The 21,847-nt window shown below is 35.1% G+C and overlaps 1 protein-coding gene across 4 annotated transcripts in view; it reads right to left on the bottom strand.

Moving 5' to 3' along the window:
• Nucleotides 1-21,847, bottom strand: part of TSC22D1 (TSC22 domain family, member 1) — a 143,658-nt gene that overhangs the window by 101,046 nt on the left and 20,765 nt on the right. Inside the window, exons 2-3 of one of the 4 annotated variants that reach the window (XM_011940139.1) lie at nt 6,246-6,402; nt 4,656-5,368 (exon numbers count right to left, since the gene is read on the bottom strand). The exons of 2 other annotated variants lie outside the window; for them this stretch is intronic. In XM_011940139.1, coding sequence (XP_011795529.1) covers nt 5,351-5,368; nt 6,246-6,402 — 175 coding nt within the window. In that variant the 3' untranslated portion in view covers nt 4,656-5,350. Of the gene's footprint in view, nt 1-4,655; nt 5,369-6,245; nt 6,416-21,847 lie in introns of those variants that run through there. One more of the 4 variants, XR_001001555.1, reaches the window with a different exon arrangement.

Below are 21,847 nucleotides of genomic sequence, written 5' to 3'. Positions count from 1 at the left end.
AAAAAAAAAAAAAAAAAAAAAAGACATGGAAGCAAATTCTGAATCAACTTCTTAGCAAAGAGTGTCCCTTTCCAGCACTTTCGGAGGCCGAGGCGGGTAGATCACCTGAAGTCAGGAGTTCAAGACCAGCCTGGCCACCATGGTGAAACCTGGTCTCTACAAAAATAGAAAAATCAGCCGAGCATGATGGCAGGTGCCTGTAATCCCAGGAACTCAGGAGGCTGAGGTGGCAGAATCACTTGAACCCAGGAGGCGGTGGTTGCAGCGAGCTGAGATTGCACCACTGCACTCCAGCCTGGGCAACAGAGCAAGACTGTCTCCAAAAAAACAAACAGAAACAGTATCCTGAATGTACATGGAATCAGCTATGAAATGCTAAGTTCTATCACAAAGAACTTAGCAAAGATAATGGTGGCATGTTGATTCACATTATCACTTTTTCTACATCAAAGGTAAGGTGGAATAAACAGCAAATTATTTTCATAAAGGCCAGACCAGAAGCAGTAGCCCATGCCTGTAATCTCAACATTTTAGGAGACTGAGGAGGATCACTTCTCAGCCTGGGCAACATAAACTCCAACTCTGCAAAAAGATACCAAAATTAGCTGGGTACGGTGGTGCATACCTATAGTCCTACCTTGAGAGGCTGAGGTAGGAGGATCACCAGAACCTGTGGAGGTTGAGGCTGCAGGGAGCCATGATTGAGCCATTACACTCTAGCCTGGGCAACAGAATAAGATCCCGTCTCAAGGGGAAAAAAAAAAAAAAAAAAAAAGGCAGACATGGCAGTGCACGCCTATAGCAGAGGAGGCTGAGGCAACAGGATCACTTGAGGCTAAGAGTTCCAGGCTCCAGTGAACTACAATGGTGCTACTGCACTCCAACCTAGGTGACGCTGTGAGATCTTGTCTCAATTAAAAAAAAAAAAAAAAAAAAAGCCAAAAATGTCCACTAGCAGTCGTTTTTAAAGAACTCAAAAACATGATGAAGGATTATTGCATTTTTTGATGTTATCCTCTATTGAGTAAATTACACTAGTAATTTAATTCTAGGGGGAAAAGTCCTATTTTCCTATCTTGTCCATATTCAGTATTGCATTTTTCTTTGTTTCTAGATATACTGATTATTCTAACATAACCCTTTGAAACTACTTATTCCCTAGAGAATAGTATATCACTTTCTCCTGTCAATTATTTTATATATCAGGCAACAATGTTATTTCTTGATCCTCAGGAGAAGATTTCTGAGTTACAGTGTTGAGTAAACGTTTACAGAATTCCTTAATTTCTCAAACCAAAATAAAAGTTACTAAGTTGAGCAATTGTTTTCTAAGTTCTAGGTATTATTTAATAGAAACAGGCAAAAAGAGACTGTACTTTCCTTTTGCTTTGCCAAAACCTGCAAAACTTTTGCCAAAAATATTCCAGGCAATAATCTCATGAAATATGTACTCAACTTACCAAAGTACAATATTTTTATAGTGCTCAAGCTTGAGAAATTAAACATGAATCATAAATACTAAGAGAGCAGGGGTAGGATATGCCTTGGAATATTGGAGGCTACACATACAAAGAGTACAATGTCTGTGGACATGTTTCTAAATGCACTCCAAAAACATACAAAAACAAATTTGTGGTTTATCAATTTCTCTTCTCTGAGGGTTTTAAGAAAAATTATTTTCCTAATTCTACATCTGTCTGAAAACCCATGGATACCTGTTGTAGTTTACATTATAATTCAAATATTAAACATATTTTGAATATTTTTCTACCTATGCCATACCTTACCTCTTGAGCAAAGATCCCTTTGATCATAATTCCTGAAAACGGTGAATACTTCAAAGTTCACTAGCATTTTTACTGCAGTAATCTAATTTAGATGTATATATTAGTGGAAAAATCACTCCAGAATACCTAAGTGCTTAATTTTGAAACAATCTTTCACATTTCAGGACTAAATTACTATGAAATATTGTTAAAGGGAAACAAAAATACCTGGATAAAAATAAAGTAAAAAAATTGCTTAGGACATCTAAGCACTGACATTTGTCAGACTACTTCAATATGGCAAAGAAAATAAGATCTGTGTACATATTTACAATAACCTATAAAGTCAGGATTTTGCAGTCACACTGCTTGTCATGTTTACTTTTTTTTAACAGAAGCTACAAAAAAAAACTTTGTTTCCTTACTAAAGAATAATCAAAACAGACTTTTATACTAATCTAGTCAGTGATGGTTAAACCATAAGCCTATGTTCCTACACCTCGAAAACACAACGGTAAGCCAAATTCAACATTCTGTAATATTTTTATTTTGAAGGTTACTGATGACATAGAGAAGAGCCTATGTTTTAAAAATTACTTTTTAAAAACTCATGTCACCATTATCTTTGCAATATTTTTCAGGTTTCCAATACAGGGTGTATTTTAACTTCCATGCCTACCCTATCCTTTCATACACATATAGGAAAAGCTTATAGATTTCTTTTATATTCAAATAAAATACAGCCTTTCATTGACATATACTGTGTCTGTAAACCTTTTAAAAGCTTTAATTCTGAAAACAAAATTTTGCCCACAGAATCTTTACATTTTTTTCCAAACTTACCAGGTTAATAAAGCCAGGAATGTTGGCTTCCTTTCTTTCCCCCATCCCCAATACAAACAGCTCTTCTAAATCATAACTGCCTTTTAGAAATCTGATTTTTTTCAGAGTATAATTTCTTTTGGGAACCAAATTATTACATTTTAATCCACCAACTGTCACTAATTCAATCTTTATTTCTTGCCTAGGACCCCATCTTAATGTTATTTTTAATTTTGGGGGTCTACTTCTTCAGTAACTTTTCTTCAACTCTGAAAGGAAATCCTCTAGCTTCTAAGCAAATCCTGCATAGAAAAGGTAAATTGTTCCTGTGGTTTCAATTAAGTAAAATTATGTAGCTATAAAAACAAGAATCAATAAAACTAAATATTATCCTTTCCATGCTGTCTTGATAAGATTTAAAAATGAGACTATGAGGTCAAGATTTCTCCTTCTACAATTATTTGTGCAAGTAGAACACTAAAATACAAACATTTTTCACTTCAACAGTTCTTATGAATTGCATAGTCCTCTAATCAGCCATTATTTTCAAATGTTCTTCTGGGTAAAGGAACTGTTTCTGGATGCTATTCTATAAGAGTTATAGTTTGATCAATCTAGCATTAAAAGACTTGGCCAAATTACTCTTGATATTTACAGTATCAACTCAAGAGAATTTTAATAGTTTGCAAAATTGATGTACAAAAATTGCATCTAAAAAAATCCAATTCTGGAAACAAAGGTAAGATGATGCTAATCAGGAAAATGCAAAAACATACAAAACAGATCACCTATTTCATACATTCACTGGTGACCCCCACAAAGAATCACTTTAACAGTTCAAAAAAAGTTTTTTCTGGGGAAAAAAAAAAAATGTAACATAAAGGTAGAATATATATTCAGAAATACTTAGAGAAAGACACTTAAAATTAAAATACATTTAAAAATACTGTTGCAGTTTTCAGTTTCTACTCCTGAAACAGAAATAAGCCATTATCAGTAAGTGCATTTTTTTCATGGAGAAAATATTTATTAGATTTCAAATTATCACATAATACAGATATTACACAATTAGTCATTCTAGAAAAAAGTTTATATTAATATTCATAAAGTAAACACTGAAAAATATAGGACTTCATTTTGTGACATAAAATATAAAAAAATTCAAATGTAAATTCACCAAAATAAAAGTTTAAATAAACAAATCAGTTCACAATATACAAAAAGTTTCACTTTTAAATAAATAGTTTGTAGTGGCATGAGGTGACTAGAAATGCACTTACATTTCTTTTTGCGTATTTTAAGGAACAGAGCTAAAATTCAATCAAAGCGTGAGATTAAGAGATTAAATCACTTTTCATCTTCAAAGCTGAAACAAGCTTATAATCTCACAGGCCACACAAAGTGGTTTGTACTGTGGTTCAAAGAATTCAACTAACTTAATTTCCAAGCAAATCTCATTTTTAGTTCCTTCAGTTCTTCCTAAAACGATTAACAGTTGTTTTTTAACTTATATGTATTTGTAAACCAATTGTCTTATTAACATTTACTAAAAACAAGTCAGGAGTAAAAAGCTGTAATCATTTATGGGAATTCAAAGCTCTCTGGGGAAATTTCAGTTCAAATTGATCCTTTAAACTTACTTTTAAGTACTATACTTACAAAAATTTATTTATAATGATAAAAAAATACAGAGAGCCAAAAAAGACTAAGTGCAGGTTATGCTTTAGCAAACGTGGCTTCCAAAACTTTTGAGATTTCCTAAAACATTTTAGCTGCTTCCATATTAATAACTCTAGAATATCTGTTCTTAAAATGTATAACAAATTTAACAAACTGGCAGCCAGCATTATGTGACTTTAAAAATTTTCTTTAATAGCTTTTGACTGACCAGTTAATAGACACCAAAGAAAGAGAGAAACAGAAACATTTTGATAACTACTTCAATCAATTAATTGATAGCTTGGATAAAAAACTATTTTGCAACACTTATTCCTTCACACCTATAGGCTTATTCTAATACTAAGTGCCTCTGCTCTGTAAACTACTGTTTCGTGTATTATTCAAACTTTAGTATGCCTTCAGTGTGAAAAAAAATACCTCAAGTTTAACAGGTAGGTATTACTTTAGAGGACAGACCAAGCTACTTCCATCTGAAGAGATATTTCTACTTCTCTGTTAGAAACGTTGATTTGACAATTATAAGTCTCAAGACTACCAAAGATGAGCTAAAAGAGTGTATCCTAATATTAAAAGCTGTTTTCAAATAATTAAGAAGTTCACCCTTTATTTACTAGTTACTTTCAGTGTCAGGCAACAAAAAAAAACACTTCATTAAGTTTTCTGGACTTCCTCTACTAATAAAAAAAGTCTGCCTACTTCATTAAGGTGATTTTCAATCCCACAAATCTTTTAAATGAAACAGATACAGAGAGCTGCTTTTAAAAGAAAGAAGTCTCTCAAGCTTCCTCTATTTCAGTCTTCTGAATAGAAAGAAATATTTTCATGGCCATGTAAAATTCCAATCTGAAAAGATTATTTCATTATTTGAGCCTTTCCATTTTCAGACCAAAAGTAAACCAGAGTAATTCTTAAAAGTTTATAAATGACAAGATCAGGTGGCTGGCTCATCCTTGTGTCTTCTAGACATATTGCATGGATCCATTCACCACTGCCTTCCAAACTGCAGGTGCTGGCATGTGTGACAGATATCATCCATGAAGGCTCTGCTAGAAGAATTCCTTTTGCTGAAGAAGTATGATGTTTTACCAGTTGAAAGAAATCTGGGCAATTAGAGAACAAATAAACCAGTCTCCCATTATCAAGATACCTGGAGTCACAGAAGGAATCCACCAAGGAAAAATGAAAACTTGCCAAAAGGTAACAAGTTCACATTCTACCCATTGTAGGTGATAAGAACTTCCTGGAATCAAATCCTACCCTTGGCATCAAAGAAACTAAGAGAAAACCATCTTAATGCCATGGGTGAAATCTAGGAAAGGGTTCTTTTACCACAAATATTTATTCCTAGGGACTAGAAAATGACTTTTGAGTATATTAAACATAGCTTTCAGGGACATTGTATCCTGAAACTTACATTCATTCATACTTATCTTTTATTAAAGAATGAAGCCTAGAATTGACAGTAAAACCATAATAGTACTATCATTGCATCTTTTAAAAGATCTAATATGAAGTCCTAACATTTGAGGTAGGAAGAAGACCAAAAGGTTCTCACTAACAGGGTAGGATAACACCTGGACATCTGACTGTATAAATTAGACTTCAAATGTCCAGTTTGCCCAAAGATGAAATACAGAACCTTTTAAATTACTGGAATATAAAGAGCACTTAGAAGTCCACTAATACCATAAAGGCCAAAATGGGTAGATATTCCCTTTTCAAAATTCCTGTGGACTACATAGGCATTCGTCAAATCATGTGCCCCAAATCATCCACTGCTTTAATTATCTGGAGAGAAAATTAAATTTTAGGTCTCATTTGTGAATGAGTAGTAGTTAGCATTCTTAGAAAAACAAACAGATTGCAGTCCCACCTGGTTCTTAAACGAACCCAAGGAGTTTACCATAGAATTAAATGGGCAATGGAAGGACACTCCAATCTATAAATTAACCCAAGTAAATAATGGAAAGCACCCACTTGTTTATTATCCTTTCCCACTCTCTCCAGAAGCTGGATATTCTGTCTCCAAGGGTTCAGTGGAGAAAGTGGACCCCTGACGTCAAAAGCTCTCCGTGGTCTTGGCTGTATCTGTGGTTCTAGGATCACTCCTTGCACCTCTGGTAGGAGAGAAGCACTGAAATAGAGAGCTGAATATAGATTTAAGAAAAAATTCTTATTAAGAAATTACATTCTCTGGTCATCTGAGTTTGTAATGGCTTATCCTCAGGATAAAAAGAGCTACCTTTGGGCATACTTTCTTAAGTGCCTTCTTCATTTGAATTTTAGAAGTCTGTCACCACAAATGATTAATTCCTCAGTAACTATTAAGAAGGGACCTGTATTAGTCTAAGCCATAACACACTCTCTGATAAACCACTCAACTTTGAGTGGAAGACCAAATCAAAAATGATAAATTATGACTGGAAACAAGATCACAGTTGTCTTTAAGGGACAGGGAAAAGGCACGCAACCTCAGATATATCAAAGGAGGAGTCCCAGTTAATTCTTCTGTCAAAGAAAAGAAGATGGACTGAAAAGTAGAAACAGAAAAAATCAAGCATCTTAACAGGAATACTACTAAACTTTGGGAAAGTCTAAGAAGCTGAATTTCTTCTCTGAGTTTAAGTCTTCATTAACTTAAAGAATTAATCACACTATAGGCCCATATTACAGCAATACAAAGCTAAGCCTGTATTTTATCAAAGCTTATGACTACTGTCACTGAAAAGATTTATTCTTCAAGCACTCAGCTTTAAAACTGGGAAGGCAGAACAGTGAATATAGGTAATACAGACTCAAAATCTTTTTTAAAATGCATAATCATTTTCTTTTGGGTCAAGAAGAACCAGGAATAATCATTAATGGCTATAACATAGAAATTAAAGCAGTAAGATATACCCAAATTATAGATGATGGCAAAGATACTAGAAAATAGTTAGCTTTATTATAGGAATAAGGTAAATAAGAGAAGGAAGTTCAAAGCACATAGCATCTGATCAAGGAAAAGCTGAAAGGAGAACAAGATAGGCAGATACATATTTAAAGTTACAGGGACTGCAGGATAAATTTTAACAGTGTTGCCTTTGGAAAACAGATCAATTATGCTTTGTGGTATAGAGTAATACATCCCTATTAAATTTCAGATCTTATTCTAAATATAAAGGTGCTGCATATCCTTGTTCTATGAAATACAGTCAGTCACAGTATCCTATTTCTGGGACATGTTATATTTTGGGATAGTTTTTATAAAATGCTATCAAGTAATCTCCCTTTCATACCAACTGTTTATCACAAGGGTTCCTTACCTGTTAGTGGAACGAGGATTGTGTTCTCTTGTTCTCTATCAATCAACCAACAAAGGTTATAGTCTCAGCACTAAGAAGGTAGCAACCAACCAAAGTTAGTGTTTTTAATGCCTTCACTTCCTCCTGGCTCTGCCAGCCAGTTTGGAAATGTATCAAAAGCTGAAAAGGAATGGTTATTCCATTACCTAACAACATTCAGACTAAGTATTTTTAAAAGCTTAAAGATGAAAAGAATGAGCTAACCCTTCTGCACAGGAACATACCCAATTCTGTACAAATGAGAAATGAAGACAGTTTGACCTAAGTAAAGAAAACCTATTAATTTAACCATCAAATCTGCAATTACCAAATATTAAAGAAAAGAAAAAGGAAATTGGAAAGAGGGTGAAACTGTCACCTAACAAGAGGTATCAAATAATTATGAAAGTACTTTATGCACCTAAGTGGCAGCTATTTTTTCAATTTAAGTTTCCAATAGATTTTAAGTCCAGAAGTCTTTTAGTATTTAAAAGATTGTCTTCTTTAGATCAGGAGGCTTTAAAAAGTATTTTACAGTATAATCACAATGAGGAGGTATATGATGGATGGTAAGAAGAAAGGAATACAAATTAAAAAAGGATCTGAATACTGAATCTTAATAAATGCAATCTAATTAAGTGGTTTCAAGAGCCTAAAAACCCCAAGTAGATTAACAAAGCATTCCACAGCTGGAGTTGTTAAGGAGTGGCTCTTTAACAGATGAAAAAGGCTTAAAATCAGTACATTGGAGCTATCTACATACATTTTCACTGTACCTATATGGTGCAAATAGGTGCTACAAAAGTGCTTTAAACAGTCATCCTCTAGTCTTTTCTAATCAATTTCCTTGACAAATTATTCTTTTTCATATAGTAATAGCTCAGTATTAACAGTGAAAATTATCTAAGATTTCTAAATTAATGAAATCTAAGTAAAACTTAACTACTTTAAAATAGTTTAAAACCTATTCAGAGAATATAATTAAGATACGATTTTCCAAATTTCCTTTAGTTTCCAATAGTTAACTTTTCAATAGTTTTCCTTTGGTTCTTTAATACTAATCAATAATAACATATAAGTGAGTGAAAATACAGGCAAAAAGAAAGAGGTACATTTTGAAATAGGAAATATACCTGGTAACTTTCATTTTTAAGTTTACAGGCCTACTTCACTTTGAAAATGAAAAACAACTCCCAAAAAACCAGATCTTGCTCAGATTAATATTAGTCTAAATTTAGAATTTCTTCTACAGCAGGAACTTTATGTTAAATGCATCCAAATCTTTATCACACACCACAGTATAATATAGATTAAAAGTACAACAAACTTAGATTTAAAAAAACCAAATGTCCTTAGGTTAGGTTACACAGCAAGTTAAATATGAGAGCTCGCCAGAGAAAATCAATCTTTACAAACTTCCCCTAAGTCAGAACACTTTCAGAATATAACTTATTTATTTTGCCTGAAGTACCAAAACATCCTAATTCAACACTCACACTCAGAAATGAATAAACAGATTTCTCTAAGTAGACATTACTTTGAAATCACTGAGGAGAGGCGGTATCTATCTCTCCTGCTTTAAGAGTTAATAATTTACGAAGACTCTGAATTTGATCATGTATCATTTATATAAAAAACGTAAAGATGCTTTCAAAATGACATCATTATTTGAACAAGAAAGAGCAGCCTTTGTGAGAATATTATTGATGGAAACTCCTAAAAATGATACAGGAAGCCCTTACCTAATTCTATTTTAGTGGACAACATTCTTCTATGTGATATTTTAAGAGGGGGAAATATTTTTTCCACTGCAAGACTTACATTTCAACCACTAGAGAAAAAATTTCAAACCAAAGCTAACAAAATGAGCCATGCTGAGCTGCTACCTCAAGTGGCTATCATAGATCTATTAACTTACCAGTACATCAATGCAATCATTTTAATATTTTCTGTAAATAATGAAATTTTTAAAGATTCTTACTGAAAATCCATGTATATTCAAATCAGAAACAGTATTTTATATATAAATACCACTGAGAAAATGTTATGAGAAGTACATCAAATTAGGCTGTTTGCAATATTTGTTCTCAATATTAAATTATTAAATGAGTATACGTACACAGCTTATTAGTTTTAAGCATTTCTAATATCTAAGCATAAGGGAAGGCTACACCTATTTAAGGTATGAAATAGAAGGTACTATGTTTCTACAAAGACCAATTTCTACTCAAACGTGCTGCAACTGACCGATCTAAAGTTGAACTTAATGGTTTATAAATTTACCGATTATTCATTAACCTGGACATTCTACATACATTGGAAGCATCTTTTTATTCTTTACCTATTATTACCCATTCATACTGGTTCTAAGGCATTTCTACAAAGAAAACAAATTTTTCACAAATTCCTCTAAGTATCCAAAACAGTCCTAGCTGGCAGTAAGAAGAAAAGGAAAGAACATGCTTAACAGAAGCAGTGTGTCTTTTATCTCCAGCCTCTAGAAAAGTGCTTGGCACATGGAATAGGTAACTCAGTAAATGCTTTACAAGTAAGTTACTGATCAAAAAACAAAGAAGAATTTTGTCAAGCAGTTGATATATAAAGTAGACACTGAAAAGTTCAACTTTCTAATCCTACAGAAAACAAAAAATTTATCAAAAGCATAAACTTTCGGCCAGGCACCACGGCTCACACTCGTAATCCCAGCAATTTGTGAAGCTGAGGCGGGCCAATCACCTGAGGTCAGGAGTTCGAGACCAGACTAGCCAACATGGTGAAACCTGTCTCTATTAAAGATACAAAAAATTAGCTGGACATGGTGGCGCTCACCTGTAGTCCCGCTACTGGGGAGGCTGAAGCAGGAGAATCGCTTGAGCCTGGGAGGCGGAGGTTGCAGTGGACTGAGATGAAGACACTGCACTCTAGCCTGGGCGACAGAGCAAGACTCTGCCATCTCAAAAAATAAAAAATAAATAACTTTCATGGATCCATCTCTTTTTGGGGTTGTCAACTTCTAAGGATTAATTTTTTAGTATAGTTAGCAGAATTTCAAAGGTATTATCCTGAGATGACACAAATGTTGCCCAAATTGCAACAACGATTACAGATTTCTGATATTATTTTTCAGAGATTTAAAAGTAGTACGAAAACCAGACACTGCCAGAATATCCAATTTCAAAAAGGGAGAGATCTTACCCCATAACAAAACAAAAAGGTGGAAAAAAAAAAAAAAACTAACCAAGTTCTTTGGAATTAGTTAACTAAGGTATTGTATTGGAGGTAAAGATTATTTCTTAACCATAAAGCTTGTGTGTATTATCAAATGGAATATACATTTAAAAAAAACAATAGGGAAGACTGAGCAAAGTTGTGTGTTAAAAATAATTTTTTTAATTAAAAAAAATAGGAAGGAAGTCTGAACTTAAGGGGCTGAATACCATCATGAGGGTATGTGCCTAATCAAGGACATCAATTTCCTAAAAGAGAAGAAAGCTATAATGAAAACAGAAAAACCTAACTATTAAAGTATTTTTAGAGCTCAACATCTCGCCAAATTCCATTATCAGTATATTTTCTCTTCATCCTTTTGGAAAACATACCATCCGAAAATGTTACTGGTATTCAAGTTAGTCCACTAGATATAACTATCAAGTATTCGTGAAAAGACAAGCAACAGATAACCCAAATGTGTTCATGCTCCACTAAGGTAGAAGATGAAGTAAAATAGATGAAAAAGAAACGATCTACAATATATATATTTTAGAGTAGTTAATCCACTATAGAATAAAAGATAAAAGGCAATCACAGAAACACAGTTGCATAAACCACATTGACTATAAAAAAGGATAAGGCAACCTAAGGGTCAAGAAAACTAAATATAAAAATGGTTAAATTTGGCCGGGCACAGTGGCTCACACCTGAAATCTCAGCACTTTAGGAGGCCAAGGCAGGTGGATCACCTGAAGTCAGGAGTTTAAGACCAGCCTGGCCACCATGGTGAAACCCAACTCTAATAAAAACTACAAAAATTAGCCAGGTGTGATGGCACATACCTGTAGTCCCAGCTACTTGGGAGGCTGAGGCAAGAGAATCGCTTGAACCCAGGAGGCGGAGGTTGCAATGAGCCGCGATCACACCACTGCACTCCAGCCTGGGCAACGAGCGAGATTCCGTCTCAAAAGAAATAAATAAATAAAGCTTAAATTTGCCACTGACTCCTTTAAATGAAAAAGGCTAGTATATGTCATTAAAAAAAAAAAAAACCTTAGTAAAAGTAATTTTAACAACAATCTCTAAATTACTCTAACAAATACTTTTTTCATAACTAACCTATCCATTACTTTTACCTCTCTAGTGTCTTCTTCATTTTGCTAGCATGAAATATTTAGCTTGATCCTTAAAATGAAAGAAATTTGAAAGACCTATAAGGTATTGGAAAAAAAAAAAAAAAGGATAATCTTCCTACTATATTTTTTCATTCTAGGATCTTGGGTTGTGTTATATCCTTAAGAGTGAACTCAGAAAAAGATAAAACATGAAAGGCCAGGCCAGGCGTGGTGGTTCAGCATTTTGAGAGGCCAAGGCAGGCGGATCACTTGAGGCCAGGAGTTCAAGACCAGCCTGGCCAACATGGTGAAATCCTGTCTCTACTAAAAATATAAAAATTAGCTGGGTGTGATGGTATGTACCTGTAATCCCAGCTACTTGGGAGGCTGAAGCACAAGAATCACTTGAACCCAGGAGGCAAAGGTTGCAGTGAGCCAAGATCATGCCACTGCACTCCAGCCTGGGTGACAGTGCGAGACTCCGTCTCAAAAAAATAAAAATAAATAAAAATAAAAATAAAAATAAATAGGAAAGAAAGACCATAGCAACAAAAACACGTTTTGCGAATTAGGTTGCCTTTACATTAATTCCTTTAGGGTCTTTATTCATTTATGACAAGGAAAATAATATATCAGTCAACAATGAAATAAAAAAAGATGTTAAATAATTAAATGTAAAAGATTATCAAGCAAGAATCATCAATGGATGCTAAAATTAATGGAAGTATGAGAAACAAGATTATTTACATAGTCTCAAAATATTCTCCCCAAGATACTTGTTAATTACAAAGTGAAAAAATAGTAACTTCATAGTTTAGAAACTTGGCAGGCACCTCCTTAATCAAATGATCAAGATGACATCACCAATAATGAGATGGATCATAATCATGTACCTCCTTATCTACTGATAAGAATACACCATCACTTCTGTCATATCCTTGCCAAAAATGCACAAACACAGATTGAGGACAAATCACACTAACTAGTATTCTTCAAAAGTGTCAAAGTCATGAAAGGAAAGAAAGAATGAAGAGCAGGCCTAGATTGAAGGAGATATAACAACCAAGTACAATACGAATTCCTAAACTGGATCCTGGACCAGAAAAAGATCATTTAATAGACAACGTCAAAATTCAAAAATGTTTAGAGTAGTTGGTATTAATTTCCTGACTTCTGCATTTCCTGACTTCTGTACTATGGTTATACATGATACGAACATTAAGGAAAGCTGGGTGACAGGTATATGGGAATTCTGTGTGAAATACGTATGTATAGATGTGTGTGTATGTATGTGTAATGTATGTATATATTTAGATAGGGTGTGGCTCTGTCGCCCAGGCTGGAATACACTGGCACAACTGTGGCTCACTGCAACCTCCACTTCCCTGACTCGAGTGAACGTCCCACCTCAGCCTCACTAATAGCTGGGACTACAGGGACACACCACCATGCTTGGCTAATTTTTGTAAAGACAGAGTTTCATCATGTTGCCCAGGCTGGTCTTGAACTCCTGGGCTCAAGTAATCTGCCTGCCTCAGTCTCCCAAAATGGTGAGATTACAGGCAGGAGCCACCACAACAAGCCTGTGTACTAAATTTTTGCAACTTTTGGTAAGTTAAAATTAATTCCAAATAGAAAGTTGAAAATAAAAAATAGAACAAAACATCCTGAATACGGTTCCATACTCAACACTCCTATGGAATATCCACTGAGAAATTAAGAAACATAAATCTCCAATTTTTCATTCTGATGAAAAATTTAGTCCAATCTTTCTTTAAAAGCTAATCCTAATGGAAACAATGGCATTATATCATGTTCTGTACTAATAGCAGAAAAGTAACCAGATGTTAATAGGCTTTTTCTTTCCCTTTGATAAACAGTTCTTTAGATAGAGAACTTTAATTCAGAAGACAATATTTGAGAGATCAAAAGAGAAAAATCTCTCCTACAAATAGAAAAACAATGTTTACATTAAACAGCAAGTGTGGAAATTAACTCCAGACTACAGCAAGCATATCATAGAACAGGTGAATAAAAAAGCAAAAGTTCTTTCCAATTTACATGATCATGTATGTTTATTCCTGCATTATTAAAACTGAAGACTTTCTGCTTATTCTTTTCTTCAAAAATTTTCACAGGAAATAGAGTTTAGTGCCATAAACACCCTTCTTCCTTTTTTTAAATTAAAATTCAAGAGATAAACTCCCAAATAATTTATTAATACCTTCACTTACAAAGTTGGTTACAGGTAAATATTCATAACTTTTGTTTTAATTTTTAATTTACTGAGAGCTTAATATATGGCAGGTAGTGTATTATGCTTTTTAAAAAAGAGAGACAAGGTCTTCCTATGATGCCCAGGCTGGAATGCAGTGGCTATTTACAGGTACAATCATGGCACACTACAGCCTCAAACTCCTGGGTTCAAGCAATCCTCCTGTCTCAGCTACCCAAGTAGCCAGAACTACAGGAACTCAACACTGCGTGCAGTATTATTAGCATTGTATTATGCATTTTATATATACTGCCTCAATCATTAGAATAACCCTATAATATATGAAATATTATTATCACTTTACTTGATAAGGAAACTGAGGCACAAAGTGGTGAACTAACTCACCTAAGATCACATGCCTAGTGAAGAACAGGAAATTCAAAATCAGTTTGACTCTAGGGCTCTGAGGTTTAATTTACATTTTTCTAAATCATATTATTTTTATTAACAACTGACTACTTCTTTTTAAATACTCAGTATATGGACTGGGGCTGGGCACAGTGGCACATGTCTGTAATCCCAGCACTTTGGGAGGCCGAGGCGGGCAGATCACTTGAGGTCAGGAGTTCGAGACCAGCCTGGCCAACATGGTGAAACCCCATCTCTACTAAAAATACAAAAATTAGCCGGGAGTGCTGGCACAGGCCTGTAATCCCAGCTACTCGGGAGGCTGAAGCAGGAGAATTGCTTGAACCCGGGAGGCAGAGGTTGCAGTGACTCAAGATTGCATCACTGCACTCCAGCCTGGGTGACAGAGTGAGACTCCGTCTCAAATAAATAAATAAATACTTAGTATAGGATAAAAGCTAGAATAAATATACTGTTTTAAATAGAATTCTGAAACAACTTCAAATTCATTTAAATACATATCAATTGACAGTTAAGCAAGCTAAGCTTAAGTCACGCAAGTTAACTTGTTTTGCCATTTCCATCAACGTATGAAATACGGAATTTTACAAGACAGTAAAACTATATAAAACTATGGAGTTTTACATGACAGTAAAACTTTGAAATAAAGTGTAGCAAAATTTAACAACTTAATATCAGCAAGATAATCTAGGAAAAAATGTTTCTATTGAAACTAAAAAGCCCATATCTAAACATGTTAAAATGATAATCAGAAATTCCTTTCACCTTTTAAGAATCTGCAAAAACCAAGACACAAAAAGGATTTTTTCTAACTAGAATTTCTAGTTTACCTGATCCATATCTATTGATTCACATAATATGTAAGACAGACTTTTAAATGTATAAGAACTTCGTAATTTAATGAGTTTTATTATCCTAACATAATATAAACACCATTTCTGTTACAAGCATGATTAAAATGATCATCTGAAAATGATAAATTGGATTCAGAGCTCAATTCTGTTTAAAGACCCAGAGAAACAGTCTTTAGTTTATTACAAAATAGATAATAATCTGTACGAATGCTGTAGCTGACCTGAATTTTAATATATTTTAAGTATTACTTATGATAGCTTACCATGTATCTATTCAAGTTCCTCCATATATAAGATGAAAGGTCATTACCTTATCTCAATTTGAATTTAATAAAAAAATAAATATGATATTAGACATCTGCAGAAGCAATCAACATTTTAGTTAAAACAGGGCGCTTTCCAATTCTTTACCAATAAAGTGGGGTAGGTTTTGTAAAACACAGAACACATCTACTTACAAATAAATCCCCTTTAATCTACTCTATCGTATTATAACTTACAAAGCAACTGGGCCTAAAGTGACAAGGTGAGCTTCCACCAATCTCAGAAGGCATCCTCGACCTTAGCGCCCATGTCAGCAAACTGTCAGAAATTAAGAAAGCCTGAGCTGGGCACAGCAGATCAGGCTTGTAATCCCAGCACATTGGGAGGCTGAGGAGAGAGGATCTCTTGAGCTAAGGAGTTCAAGACCAGCCTAAGCAACATGGTGAAATCCTATCTCTACAAAAAATTAGCCAGGCGTGGTTGCACACACCTGTAGTCCCAGCTACTTGGGGAGGCTGAGGTGGGAGGATGGCTTGAGCCCAAAGAGGCAGAGGTTGCAGTGAGCCGAGATCACACCATTGCACTCCAGCCTAGGGAACAGGGCCAGATCCTGTCTCAAAAAAAAAAAAAAAAGGCAAGAAAAGCAAGCAAGCAACCAAGCTAGCTGTGTTTGTCAACTACTCATCAGGTAGTTGATTTCTATACAGTAATGAGGCTACAAACCAGAAAAATTGTAAATATCCAACATGATATTCTAAATTTAAATCCTGGAAAAAATAATTTGAATCCTGCTACCTTACTGACTTATTCACAGTTTCCACAGTTATTTCCACTTTCCAAACATTTTAGTAATAAAATTTTGATGTGACTAATCCACATCTGGAAAGTAAAATGTTGCCAAAAAGAAAATGAAACGGTATTAAGAAAGAGAATACCACCCCACCATCAAATTAACAATTTTAAAAATATGCTTTAAGTATGCGGAGTCTAGTTAACGTTGTAATAACTATCAGTAAAACTTCGCAAAAGCCACAAAGGATCTTAGTTTATGTCTTTGAAAGTGCTAATAGTACTAGAACTCAAGTTCTTTATTTGGCAAGCTCCATTAAGAAATAAAGCAGCCAGGCACGGTGCCTCGCGCCTGTAATCCCAGTACTTTGGGAGGCCAGGGTGGGTGGATAACCTGAGGTCAGGAGTTCGAGACCAGCCTGACATGGTGAAACCCCATCTCTACTAAAAACACAAAATTTAGCCAGGCGTGGTGGTGCATGCCTGTAATCTCAGCTACTTGGGGGGCTGAGGGAGGAGAATTGCCTGAACCTGGGAGACAGAGGTTGCAGTGAGTCGAGATTGTGCCATTACACTCCAGCCTGGGCAACAAGAATGAAATTCTGTCTCGGGGGGGAAAAAAAAGAAGTAAAGCTAGTGTACATTCCTTCAGTTTTTAATAAGCCACTTCTTAACATATTATTCAGAATACCAGATTATAGTATTTCTAAATAGAAGAAAAGCTTATTTCCATACTTCCTTCAAAACCAATCAGCCCGGCCTGGGCAACATAGTCAGACTCCATCTCTATAAAAATTTAATATTAGCCAAGTGTGGTGGCACACATCTGTAGTTCCAGCTACTTGGGAGGATAAGGTAGGAGAATCACTTGAGCCCTGGAGGTTGAGGATGCAATGAGCTATGACTGCCACTGTACTCCAGGCTGGGTGACAAAGTGAGATCCAGTCTCAAAAAAAAATAAAAATAAACTGGGCAAGGTGGCACCCACCTGTTATCTCAGCTACTCAAGATGCTGAGATGGAAGGATCACCTGAGCTTGGGGAAAGTTGAGGCTGCAGTGAGCTATGATAGCGCCACTGTACTCTAGCCTGGGCAACAGGGCAAGGCCCTGTGTCTAAAAATTAAAAGAAAAAAAAAAGACCAACACTTTCAATCACTCTTATTTGGCACAGTAGTAAGAGCAGACACCATTTACAGAACAACCAAGAACTTCACTAGGTGTATTATACACCTCTCTCCTTTACAAGGGTAGCTGTTACCCCCACATGAAGTGTATGCTGGCCATCTTAAAGGCATTCCCAAAAGAGCCATGAATTCACTCCCTAATTTACCTGTATATCTTCAGAAACATCTCCCAATAACCATCTTTTAGCCCCAAATCTTTTAGCAAATCTTTATCCCAAAATGACTTCAAGGTTTCTCCAGTTTTTGACAACCCTTTTTGTACTTCTTTCGTATTTCATTTTTCTGATAAACATAACCTAGGAAATGGATAAATAATAGACAAGAATGTTAAATCGGCTGCTTTACTGAGCTAACACCATCAAGGTTTAACTCTCCGACATGAGGAACAGAGAACATAAAGCTATTAAAATACCCCATACTGATGGCAATTGAAGCATGTAACAAACTGATAGTTTCCCTACATTTATGAAGTTAACTAGTTCTTTCTAACTTATGTACAAGATTTCCGTCAGGAATATACTACCACATAGAAAGTCTATTCCCCTGCTAAGGTCTGCAAACTATTTACAAAGACAGGGCCGAATAAAAGAGCCTGCAAATATGTCAGTGCTGCACTTCTCAAAATGTGTTCTTTAATGTCTGCCAGATGTCTACTTGTTCCACTTTCACATGACAACAATTATACTTTTATTTCTAATATGAATTGAATACTAATAGAAAACAAGATGGTAAACAGAAAGGGAACTGTTGTAGCAGAATAATAAATGTAGAGATGGGCTCCAGTTGAGGCCTGCCATCACTTGACCAATGACATTTCTCATATATAAAATGAAGCAAACTAACATTTCTCAATCTGTGTTTCAAAGAATGTTCTCCAGGTCAGTAACAGGTATTACATGACGAAAGAGCTGGATTTCAATAAAATCGTCTTTTTTCTTCAGAATGTATTGGTCTTTAATAAACGAAAATGCAATGTCAGTTTCCAAAAAATATATAACAAAAAGCATTCCCCCAAATACCTGGGCTCTAATTCTAATTTTTTTTTTACTTTTAGAATCGGTATTACAAAAAAACTAGTTTTGAAACTTTACAGATTTCAAAATCCAGTTCAATGAATGTTTGAAACTTAAAAAACCAGATACTGACTTACAATCTTACTTAAAACAAACAGATTAATCCCATTCATTCTAAGGAGATAGTTTTCAGGCCCATATGGGACTGAGCATGGAACAGATGGTCTTCAGGGCATAATGCCCATCTAAAACAATCTTTCAGAATGAAAAAGTTTGCGAATCACTTAATTAGGGTAATGGTTCTATTTTAGAGTATTAACTTATCTGCTACATGATGCTGTATTTCTTCCAAGTATTCCCCCATTTAAAAAAAAAGGAAAGGGTGCTTTTACAACAACTTATGTTTTTGTGAATTTAGGAATTTCAAAGCACTTCTCAATAATCACATCTAGTACTGTCCTGGTAGCATGAGAGTCAGCAAAGAATTAATCCCTGATGCCTCCACTGTATGTAATGAATTCACTATTCTCTTATATATTTAGAATGACGGTGCTAGATATATGCCATTCTTAGAACTAAGAAAGTAGGCACTCTTTTTCCTGTAGGGATTGTCTTATGGACCCCAGGTGAGAAAGACTGCACCACAGCCGTCACAAAGGTACAGAACTGCTGCTTTAGAAAATTAAGTATAAAGTCTCTGAACAAGTAAACAAGCATTCCATTTTAACTTACAGCGCTTAAGAAAGGAATCACTCTTACTTAGCACAGTAATAAGAACAGTCACCAATTTACAGAACTATCAGGAACTGAGCCAGGTGCATTATATGCCTGTCTCCTTTTATCCTCACAACAACAGCACAAGTAGCTATTACCTGCACATAACAGGTATGGAAATTGGGCTTAAAAAAGTTAACTCATTTGCAAAGGTCATACAATGAATAGGTAGCAGAAACAAGATTAGATGCCATGGCTGATGCCAAGACTAATGTTCATTAAACTCTACCTCATGATGCCCATTCTTCAATAGTCCAGATGCATCAATTCATTTGAATAGAAATCCTGTCATGTACACCATATACAGAATAACAATTGAGCACAATATAAACTTATTTGGATAATTCAGAAGATAAGTCAAGATCTTAAGATGCTTCTTCAGTGTACTAGACGAAACTGCTGAAGACCAAAACCATGTCTTTTTTTTTTTTCTTCATACCCTTAGTATCTTTGCTCAGTGCTAGGTACATAACAAGCATTCAATAAATATTGAATGAGTATTTCTGAAGTAAATAAATCATCCCAATACCAGGGAGAAAAAAAAAAAAGAGGTACTATTAAAAACCTTCTAGGCTAAACGACAATTGCTTAAACTAGCTTAGGTAATTTTTCTAAAATAATTTTTACATAGATAAATTTGCTGACATAGGCAATGAGGACACAGTGCCCCCTGACTGCAAACTGCACCAAATGTTTACCAAATTATCAATTATCACCAAATCCCCTCTTTCTCTTCCACTCCTTCTAAGGGTCTTCAACTCCGTATTTCTCTTGTCTCCTCTCCCCTTCTCGTGTGTTAAGCCTAATTCAGATTACTGAATGAATGGTACTAATGGCATTTATAAACTCAAATATAGTATAACTTGGTTTTTGTTAGGCCAATGTGTCCACTTGTTAAAAGCTTTTGTTTCTACATATTGAATCAATTTCCCAACAAGCTACTTGTAGATCCTTAAGGGCTAAGAATATGAGTACAACTGGAGAGATAATTAGACCTCTAATAAAAAAAAAAAATCCAAAGTTGATCTTAGCCTGTCCATTTTATAAAAGGTAACCCACTTTTTAAACATTATCTCTTAAGAAGATTCAACAATCACAAGTGTCTTGCAAAAATGCCTGAATGTTATTCTTAGGCCCTTGTGAATTTTTTTTTTCCAGAACACTTAAGCAAATAACAACAACAAAAGACTTAATAAGAAATATGTGGGCCAGGCATGGTGGGTCATGCCTGTAATCCCAGCACTTTGGGAGGCCAAGGAGGACTGATCGCCTGAGCTCAGGAGTTTGAGACCAGCCTGGCCAACAGTGAACTCAGTCTCTACTAAAAAACACAAAAATTAGCAGGGTGTCGTGGTGTAATCCCAGCTACTCAGGAGGCTGAGGCAGGAGAACGACCTGAACTCGCAAGGTGGAGGCTGCAGTGAGCCGAGACTGTGCCACTGCACTCCAGTGTGGGTGACAGCAAAAGACTCCATCTCCACAAAAAAAAAAAAAAAAAAAAAAAAATACATACAGCCATCCTTGTCTTCAGGCACTCGGAGAATATTTTAGCCAGTGATGTTTACATGTGGCATCAGCCCATGCAAGATAGGTTTCTGTATTTATACATTAAAATTTTTTTTAAAAGTATGAAATGCCTTCAAAAATGTTCAAAGCTTGAGAGAAAAGCTTTTTTCATTAGTCAAGGTGTTTTGATATGGTATTAATATCTTACAAAAGGAAAAAATTTCTCTCTTCCCCATGAATGCCGACATGGATTGGGGAGAATGGCAGTTTTAGGCTGTCAAGAGCATACCACGTAAGTAAAATATCTAGAAATGAAATCGACTCATACAGGATGTGAAAATTACTGGCTTTCAGTCACTATTGGCTATTTCATACTAGCAGAAAGTAAAAATTATGGAACATGCAAGTAAGGCTTATATTACATTACTATTAAATGATAAATCAAGCTACTATATCTTTTAAGATAGATCTTTACTACTGTTAACTACACTTCAAAAAAATTCCAATTGCTTCGATAGCTCCAACATTTATAAGTGAATCAGGAAATAAATAACGAAAATGAAAAAAAAAGTTCTACTGTTAAAAAAAAAAAAACAAAAAACCAATACCACTACCACCTCTGGGGGCCGGGCACAGTGACCTAAGGCCTGTAATCCCCGCACTTTGGGAGGCCAAGGCAGAGGGATCACAAGGTCAGGAGTTCAAGACCAGCCTGACCAACATGGTGAAACCCTGTCTCTTAAAAAAATACAAAAATCAGCTGGGCGCAGTGGTGCATGCCTGTAGTTCCAGCTAGTAGGGAGGCTGAGGCAGGAGAATCACTTGAACCCAGGAAGCGGAGGTTGCAGTGAGCCAAGATCACACAAGTGCACTCCAGTCTGGGAGAGAGTGAGACTCCATCT

Source organism: Colobus angolensis, unplaced genomic scaffold (assembly GCF_000951035.1).
Source record: "Colobus angolensis palliatus isolate OR3802 unplaced genomic scaffold, Cang.pa_1.0 Scaffold101, whole genome shotgun sequence".
Taxonomy (NCBI): Eukaryota; Metazoa; Chordata; class Mammalia; order Primates; family Cercopithecidae; genus Colobus; species Colobus angolensis.
Note: the sequence above shows the minus strand (reverse complement) of the source record. Positions and strands in the feature narration are given on the sequence as shown.